Source organism: Hippocampus guttulatus, chromosome 10, assembly GCF_054856545.1.
Source record: "Hippocampus guttulatus isolate MCC_2025c chromosome 10, RoL_Hgut_1.0, whole genome shotgun sequence".
NCBI classification, from domain to species: Eukaryota; Metazoa; Chordata; class Actinopteri; order Syngnathiformes; family Syngnathidae; genus Hippocampus; species Hippocampus guttulatus.
The window spans coordinates 12979748-12989036 of record NC_141270.1 but is presented as its reverse complement, the minus strand read 5'-3'; the positions used below and the strand labels follow the sequence as shown (position 1 = coordinate 12989036).

Here is a 9289-nt window from a genome sequence, read left to right as displayed (position 1 = left end):
GAATGAGAGTCTCAAACTACTCCCTCATGACCTGTTTCCAATGGCTGTCGTATAAATAAATATCACATTTCAGACGTACAATAATTATTTCCATTTTAATATGCACCAATAGGTCCCCATTCCACAAAACATTATACAGAGCATATAGAAAAATGTTAACATAACATTTCTGAGAAATTATGCAACCTATAACCTAATAAGTTGATTGATAAAGAAACAAATCTAGTAGTAGCACAAAAAAAACGGATGCATAGATGAAGTTTTTGTTTTAGTCATTGTAATAATAATGAATCTGACAAAAAAAAATTATTAAGTATTGATTTTTTGTGGTAAATGACTGATTAACCACGGTGAACTTCCACTGCCTATTTAGTTTATTTCCCGACAATTACACATTATGTCTGGTAACATCAACATCTCAAAGATAGCAAGAAGGGCTGCATGATATCATCATTGCAATATTTAACATGTCCCTAAAGACATGACCTTTTTATTATGGAATGAAAGAGATACTTTTTTTACTGTATAGGAGTACAGTGTACATATAAAATGTGGACAACTTTCATTTCATGGTCATTATACAATTGTGAATTAAAACGCATAAACTACAAAGTGGGCGGCATGTTCGTTGACTGGTTAGCAGATCAGCTTCACAGACCAAAGGTCATGGGTTCAAATCTGGTCTTCGGTCTCCCTGTCTTGAGTTTGCATGCCATTCCTGCGTGCTTTTTTTTTTTTTTTTTTTTTTTTTTTAAGTACTTTGGTTTACTCTCACATTCCCAAAACATTCGTGGTGGGTTAATTGAATACTCTGAATTGCCAACAGTGTGGTTGCTCGTCAATGTGTACCCTGTGATTGATTGCCTGGTGACCAGTTCAGGCTGTACCACGCCTATCACCCAAAGATGAATGGATGGCTAAATGAACGAATTAGACAGTCTTTTGGTCTTTAGCAAAGTGAAGTTCCTTAGCATACTCTTCAAGCTTGGTCTGAAGTTCACTGGCTTCAGGCCGGTCCTCTGGCATTGAGCAAAGCATTGACTTAATCATTTGTTGCTGCCAAAAAAATAAATAAATCGATCAATCAATACCACACCATATGTTGACTAAGCCAAGATTCTCAATCATTCAAGATGCTTCTGTGAGACTCACATTCATCTTGCTAGTAAAATTTCAAAGTGTTGCTATACCTCTGTGGGGAAGTGATGCGAAAACCCTGGAGGGAGTTTCTGGCTTCTGACACCATCCCAAAGCTGGTTTAAATGACAAGGAATGACAAAATAAAGTAACAGCATGTCTAATGAGGTTGAGTGAAAAATCATACCGTCTTTGAAGACACACATTATCACTGTTAGATCACACACCTGTACGATTGTACTGTATTTTCACATAGTGTGGCCGATGCAGTTTATTTACTCCACTGCAAATACATTTTCCTTATATTCGAACCAATCAATAGATGTCAAGTTAACTGACCAGGAAGCACACAAGAAATTCTACAAAAGGTGCACCAGAACAAATTTGACAAATTATCTGCCCGTGACAACATGAGGGCAGAATGAGCTAAACCGATTTCTTGCATTTCTTTTAATCACTAAGGGGCGTATTCTCCTGTTCAAGTGTAAGTCAATTCCTTACGTGCCTTTCTCACAACTTTTTAGGTAGGCCATTCCCCCATCTGAGCTTCTGACACACACACACACACACACACACACACACACATACACACCTTTTGTTTGACCTTTATGAGGCTCTGGTCAGTAGTACAGCCTCCTGAGTGCGCAAGACGAAAGATGCTCGAGCCTCTGGGAGAATTTGTGCACTGCTAGATTTGACAGGGGACACCCTCATTCCAACGTGGCTCCACCCAGTGTGTACTTTTCACAGTGTGTAGTGACACACTTAAGTCAATGAGAGAATATGTGCAGCCCCAAAAAAGTGGGCAGACACACGCCTTTTCTGACTCAAGCACGCGGGAGAATATGGTCCTAAATGCAGAGGCATAGCTTCCCATTCGGCAAGGCAGGCAATTGCTTGGAGGCCGCGAGTCAGCAGATGTGCAGTTTTAAAACTAACCAACACGTACACCACGAATGGTTGTCTTTTGTGCCCCCTAATTCTTTCTGTAACTGTGTACAAGCTTCTAACTTTTACTTGCACTCTATTCCTCCACCTATAACGGCTTTGAGAGGTTACATTTTCGGATCATGCCTCAACAGTAGCTCAACTCACCTTTTCTCTTTCACAGCGGGTGAACATGCACCAGAGGAGCTCAAAATAAATCAGACCCAGAGCAAATATGTCCACTTTTCGGTCATAAGCAGTCTTGTCTTTCTGCAATAAACAAATGATGCAGTAGGCATACAGTTAAAAGAAAGCGAGCACTGGTGATCTTGAGCAACATTACGATGCGATAATTAGTCCTACCTCCCTGACTGCTGTGGTACACATAGTCGTCTAAAAGCCTAAAATGTAATATGCAAAATTATGAGCACCTCTCATTCATTTCTTCTGCGGCACTGTAATCATCACTCAATAGCACACTTTTTATTCAATTGTTATTGACATTTGCATTTAGTATCACCGGTGACATCATTTTAGGAGTCATCACCTGTTCTGAGGTTAAATCAATTTGATACCAAAATTGTTTTGTTTTGTTTTGTTTTCAGCTCAGGTCAGGTTTTTTGCTTTTAAGCACATAAGCCGATGCATCCATTTAAACACTTTCTGTGCCGTTTCTTCTCATTCGGATCATGGGTTATGTAGGCATAGTATATATTCCATTAACCACAGCCAGATCCAGCCTGTCACATTTTTTTCTTTATAGACCGTGTGGCCTACTAAAGCAAATAAAGTGTGTATTTATTTTCTTCCTAATTCCTTTTCTGACTAAATGGACTGCCATAAAAACAAGTTGAATGTGGAAAAAAGCAAAGAGAGTAATAAGAGGCAGGTTTGGCGGTGGAATATGGCAAAAAAAAACAAACAAATAAAATACAAAATAAATTGTATATGTTGAAATCCTTCAAAATATGATGATGATATCTCCTATTAACAATATTTGATGTTACACAATGTGTGCAGATGTTCTCACTTGCTCAGGCGCCATATAAAATGGGGTTCCATTGTACAAGCTTCTGTCCTCGCCGTAAGTATTGACAGTAACTAGGCCAAAGTCTCCGATCTTCACTTTTTGATCCAGCCCAAACAGGATGTTGGTAGGCTAAGCGTTCAGAAAAAGACAAATACACATTTGGACAACAATGTTAGTACCCTTGTCAAGAGAAAGAAAACCCCACAAAAGTCAGTGAACTAAATTGAAACATTGTCAGCTATGGTAACTTGACTATGTCTGGAAATGACTGCTTTGAATGGACTATCTAGTTGAAAACCTCCCCTGAGTAACGTTGGAGCAGGTAGTTGCCCATCTTGTGTGCAGGCAATGTGGGTACAGTGCCAACTTTTCACTCAGTAAGTGTGTGTATGTGAGTGTGAATGGTTGCTCCCTGTGGTTGAGCGTCTTTTTGCCTGAAGTCAGCTGGGATAGACTCCAGCACCTGCAATCCTAAACAGGGTAAGTACTGAAAATGGGTGGAGGGATATCTTGAAAAGGTCAAAAGTAATGATAAAATTTCATTTACCTAAAACTACCGAATGAAAATCGGATATTGCTTTTATTGTAGTACAACATTATTTTTAAGAACAAAATAATGAAAATACAATGTAATACTTTTGTCGAACAAATCTTAAGAGAATCACTTTAATCAAACAAATTTACATTTGTCACTTTTACGTTATTACAGTTATCACGGTGTTTTTTTCTTTCACAGAAGGGTACCAACAATTTTGTTCTGGTGTAATACCTTACTGTACATTAACTCTGTGATTGCAGCACATAAACTCACCTTCAGATCTCTATGGATTAACATTTTGGCATGAATGCATTTGACTCCTGATATTATTTGCTTTACAATGGCCAAACAGGATTCCGCTCTTTGTGGAGAATTCACATTTTGAGTGTTGATATCATCAATCCAGTTTCGGAGGGTTTTTTTGTCACACAACTCCATCTGGATATAGAGGAACCTTGCAGATGCATTTATGATAGACATGCAAAAGACAAAAGAAAAAGTCATTCAACCTTCCGTGTTGTTCATATATTCCTTGACATTCAAGAATCCTTGAATAAGACCCACTTGCTGGAGGAACTTTCAGCTACACTACCATGTTTGTAATCAGCATCTTCCATCCAACATGTGTAGTATCTTACAATGTTGATGTGTTGGAGGTCTGATAAAGCCTCGATCTCTCGTAACGATTTTCTGACCAAAAAGATAACAGATGTTTAAGATGCGCTGCACCGAAGCTTCACAACAGTAAAATTAGAAGAAAGTGTGCATCAATGATTTGTAGTGAACAGAGGCTTAACTTACTTTTTGCATTCAACAATCTTCACGGCATATTTCTTCCCCTCTAACTTGTGTTTTGCCTTGTAAACAGAGCCAAAGGTTCCTCTATTTATGTATTTGATACAGTCAAAGTCCTGTTCAAACCTGTTGAGTGGAATAGGAAACTGATGCTATCTGGATTAAACATTATAACAAAGAATAATCATATTCACTTAAAACTCCCATACCTTGACCTGGTTGACTCTAATTTCCGTTCGCTATTTCCTTCACGCTCTTTGAAATCTTGATTCTTCACAACACATTGATGGAATGAAGATGAAATAAAATACGTATTAAACATCCATTTTCAACTACATTATTATTTATTTTTACCTGTTGTCCACAAGCATTTGGAAAAATGGCTGCAATTCTAAGGAGACAGAAAAAGGAAAGTAAACAGATACACAGCTAAATAAATAAATACACACATAAGGGGCGGCGGGGCGGGTGTTAAATATGCCATAGTTTCATCCAAATTGCACTTAGATGGTGACTTACTTTCTATTGGGCTTGCAGTCTGGACTTTGACCCTTGGTTGAAGAAAAGTAAACAACATACAAAGCAGTTTTTCAGGTTAGACACACTTGACCAATCAAAATGTGTTTTTCAAGACAACGGTCTGAAACATTGAAGGATCACAGGCTTTCCCTGATGCAGTATACGAATATAACATCTATCCATATCGTTGTTAATAACGCACCTGAGCTTGGGGAGAAGACTCGGCAAACTGTACTGAGAAACTTGAAGATGCTGCATTCGGGGATCCCCTTTAAAATTGAAAAGAGGGAAGTTTCTATGACTCAAACGTAAAAATTTGAGGTACTCACCCATCACTCAGCAACTTACCGGAAGTTTGAAGTGGACACCATGCTACTTGCTGTACTACTGGCACGTGCAGAGGATCGCAAGACCTGTCAGGCACCAAGTAAATGACAAAGTAACTAATAATCAGCTCTTGAAGATCTAAATATTTGCTTGTGTGGTACTCGGTGTAAAATGTTTTAGAACCACTGCTATAGAGCGTGCGCATCTTGCTCAAGATGAGACCGAAATGAATACCTCTCACACACTGAAAAAAACCCAACAACAACAAATCACAAATGAAGGAGGCTGGGAGAAAAACAAACATTAAGAATGGAAACGTTCTGTGTTGTCAGTGGCTCACTCTCTTCACCCAAGTGTCCAAAACATGCAGCTGCAAATCCGATGACACGACCACAAAGTCAACCATCGAATTGCGGCCAAGGGTATCCTGGTGCCAAGTGCACATATTGACAGCCCTATGTTTTGGTGTTCGTTATGGACAATTTGTGACAAGTACAGTAGTCCAATAACAGAACACCAACAACAGAACACCACTCGGGTTCAGATCGAGGAGGGGCATTCCTGTCAAACACATCCCACAACCTGAAGGCGAAAGGAGGCTACCTTCTTGTCCACTGGGGTGAACTCCAATCTATTGGCTCCGAGCCGGGCGGGGGAATAATTACGCCCACACCTGCTCTGCGCCTCTCACAGTGGAAAACTCCAGAGTGGAAGAGAGTCCACCCCTTCTCAAGACAACTAATAACAGAGCCCGGGCTGTATGTGGAGTTTCGACTCTATGTCATGTCGGAATTTCTCTGGCTTGCACAGCAGCTTGGGTTCCTTCCCAGCCAGAGAGGTGACATTGTCCCTTGTGCTAGCTTCTGTAGCCGGGGCTCACAAAGCATCCAACCCCTGTGGCTCCTAAATCTAAATATTGAGTCTTATTCATTAAAATCAACTTATGAATAAGCGGGTAATATGAAAGCATATTACCCGCGACAAAAATATGCTTTCTTCCAGTACATTTTAAACATAAAATAGTGGTGTTTTGTTTCAAATACTCTTTATCTATTCAGTCAAATGAACTTCAGAAGTCTACTTTTTTGTTGTTGTTGCTGAGTATTTCGGAAAAACCTGGTGATGTTCCACCTTGAGTCCCACTATAATGTAGATGCTGTATCATCAGGATTAAAAAATAAAAAACAACAACAACAGCAGAAACCAATAATACCTCACTGTCTTCTTTTTCAAGGGTAGAAAGGGCCAAATGAGCGGCGTTTTGCTTGGCTTCCTTGATAGTCTTTCCCGCGCCCACGGGGTAGTCCTTACCATCGATCACTAACTTGTAGGAAAATCTGTGGTGACAGGGAGGCAACATTTGAACTTAGTATTGAAAATGAGATTCTAGTTTGCAATTTTTTCGGTTTCTGGATGGAGACTTGCTCTTACTTATGGTTATGAGATGGGCCACTTCTCTTCACTTCGATAAAATTTGGAGTCCGATGTGTTCTCTGACAGTACTCGTTGATATTTCCGATACAATTTTTCTCTATTAAGCCATCATCTTCAGTCTTTGAACTTGGTGTCTTGTCACTGCAGTACCAAAGACATAGAAATTTATCAAATCAGGTCAGTCCACCGATTTCAAACACAAATGTGCCATGGTTTATGCTCACCAGATCTCTGACATTTCCTCCTCTTGTCGACTTGAAGCACCAGAGGGTTCCTCACCTTCACTCTTCAAATAAATACAATATTTTTGATGGATTGATTGGAGTGGGCCTACTAGCCTTATGTGGCAAAATGGCCCTAATTTAAACATAATTGTGAGATTCTGCAATTTCTTTCGCAGATAGACTGGAGCATCAGGCAAATGCACAGATATTTTGGGGGTAGGTGCTCAAGTAAGAAAAAAAAGGGCGCCAATTACTAAAACTAGTCATACAATTAAGAAAAAATTGCATATATTTAACCTATGTACTGTATGTATTTCTGTTAACATTATCAACACAGTAAACACAAAACTATTAAAAAAGAAAGTAAAAGAAAGCTACAGTCGATATAAAAAGTCTACCGATCCCATCTCAAATGCCATTTTTTTGTGATATATAAAAATGACACCAAGATAAATCATATCATAACTTTTTCCACCAGTAATGTGAAATCTACTCTTTACAATTTAAAAAAAACATCTAGAGAGGAGGAGGCAAGGTGGCAGCATATGTGAGTCGCTGATCAGCGAGTGCACAATTCTTACAAGGATTTGAAAAAATGCCCATCAGATATCAAAACACTTTGTGGGGGAGGGGGAGGGGGGTTGATGACAGAAAGGGTGATTACTTTTTTAAGTACTGATGAATGAATAAAAAAAAACAGAAAAACCAGCTCTACTAGAAAGCGTGCATGAGCCTGCCAAGCATGATTACAAATGCGACCTCTTACCTGTGATGCCTCATATATGGCATGATATGCAAGTTTAGCAGCTTCTGCCTTGGCTTCCTTCTTTGTCGTCCCAGTGGCAACCGGATACTCAATCAGCCCGACCAAGAATCTACATCTTAGGAAAATAAAACATTGCTTCAACAACTCTGCATTTATAACTTGGCAGCATTATTGAGACTTACTGAAAGGATCCAGGTATTGTGCACTCGATAAATCGAACATCCATCTTGATTTTCTGACCATACTCATAGAGCCAGGACACGTGATTTTTGACTGTTTGGCTGACAGGTCCAAGAGAAGATTCTGATGCATGCTCCTTCTGTCAACATAAAATATATTATCCATTTAATTCATTTCTATTTTGAGGTTCATACAAAAATACATGCAATGTATAATAGATAACATAATGTGTGCAATCTGGATTCACCTTTTCCATTAATTTTTTTAAAGCATATTTGGCAGCGTTCTGTTTGGCCTCTTTCCTATTGTTTCCCACCCCCTCTGGATATGCCTCGTCATTGACAACAGCTCTTATGGTAAATCTGTGACACACACCCACACACACACACACACACACAAGGACCAACCACTGTATTAAGGTTGAAATTCAAAGTCCTCCACGAGATCACTTCTCGGAAATGGCCAAGCCTTTAATAAAATCACGTCATCAACCGTAATTATTTTCCAACTCACGTTTTGATGTGATCCGGACCATCGGTTCTGATGTCCTCATACTTGAGGATCGAACGTGTCCTCTGAATGTACTCGTTCAATTTAGCTATGTAATTTTCGGTATCCATCGTAATTCCAAAACAGTATCTAAAATCAAATTGAGCATGTCAAGACACATTACATTATCGTGTAGAGCCGTATGCAAATTTGCATTAAAAAAACAGTTAATACAGTATTCACCGTTTGCCTTGTTATGTAGCTGCGGTGTCAACTGCAGGACTCCAGGACAGTACTGTCAGGTACAGTATTCCACGTTTCAGGTTTCGATTTCGATTTGTCGAAATGAAAACTTCCTTCTTCTGCGTGGTGCCTTCTCGTGTACTCCGAAAACACAGTTTCCCCCAGTACACACGCAGCAGTCAATAAACACTATTTCTCAGTTTGCAACTAAACCCGCATTATATATTGTGTATTACCGTATTCCGTGCGTAATAGAGCCATGTACCGTACATAGGTGGCTTACGCGCGACTGTTTTTCTGCAGTGGAACAGACTTGGGACATCTACTCAGTCCGACCCGTACAAGAACATACTGTGGCGCTGGTGAGTTCCAAAAGGAGAACGGAGGTTTACAGAAGAAGAGATTCAACTCGAAAAGTGAATGGTTCTGGAAATTAGGGCCACCCTAACACTATACCAAATCACGCCTCTGGTAGTTGTGTACAAACAAGTATATCCAAGTTGCGCATGGTGGGTGAGCCAGAGGCCAAGAAGGGAGAATCGGCGCATCTTTTAAAGTGCGGAAGGAACGCGCATAAGGAATTGACTTAAGAGCGAACAGGAGATAATGGCCCATAGCGTCTTGCTAAAGGACACCTTTCTTTGTTCCTGCTTGTATTATGAGTGTTTGTGCAAGATTGG

General features: G+C 39.7%; 1 protein-coding gene across 1 annotated transcript; it reads right to left on the bottom strand.

Annotated features, from left to right (window-relative positions):
- Positions 1 to 79: 79 nt before the first annotated feature.
- eif2ak2 (eukaryotic translation initiation factor 2-alpha kinase 2) lies at positions 80 to 8762 on the bottom strand. The gene is made up of 20 exons (XM_086122300.1): positions 8610 to 8762; positions 8391 to 8516; positions 8125 to 8239; positions 7880 to 8016; positions 7698 to 7812; positions 6932 to 6993; positions 6705 to 6848; positions 6487 to 6610; positions 5295 to 5359; positions 5149 to 5215; positions 4947 to 4978; positions 4782 to 4818; positions 4637 to 4698; positions 4434 to 4553; positions 4197 to 4322; positions 3906 to 4086; positions 3095 to 3223; positions 2233 to 2334; positions 1191 to 1253; positions 80 to 1056 (listed from the first exon to the last, which is right to left on the bottom strand). Exons 2-20 carry the CDS (start codon positions 8495 to 8497, stop codon positions 931 to 933), a joined length of 1914 nt encoding a protein of 637 aa, XP_085978426.1. The 5' UTR covers positions 8498 to 8516; positions 8610 to 8762; the 3' UTR covers positions 80 to 930.
- Between the last annotated feature and the right edge of the window lie 527 nt (positions 8763 to 9289).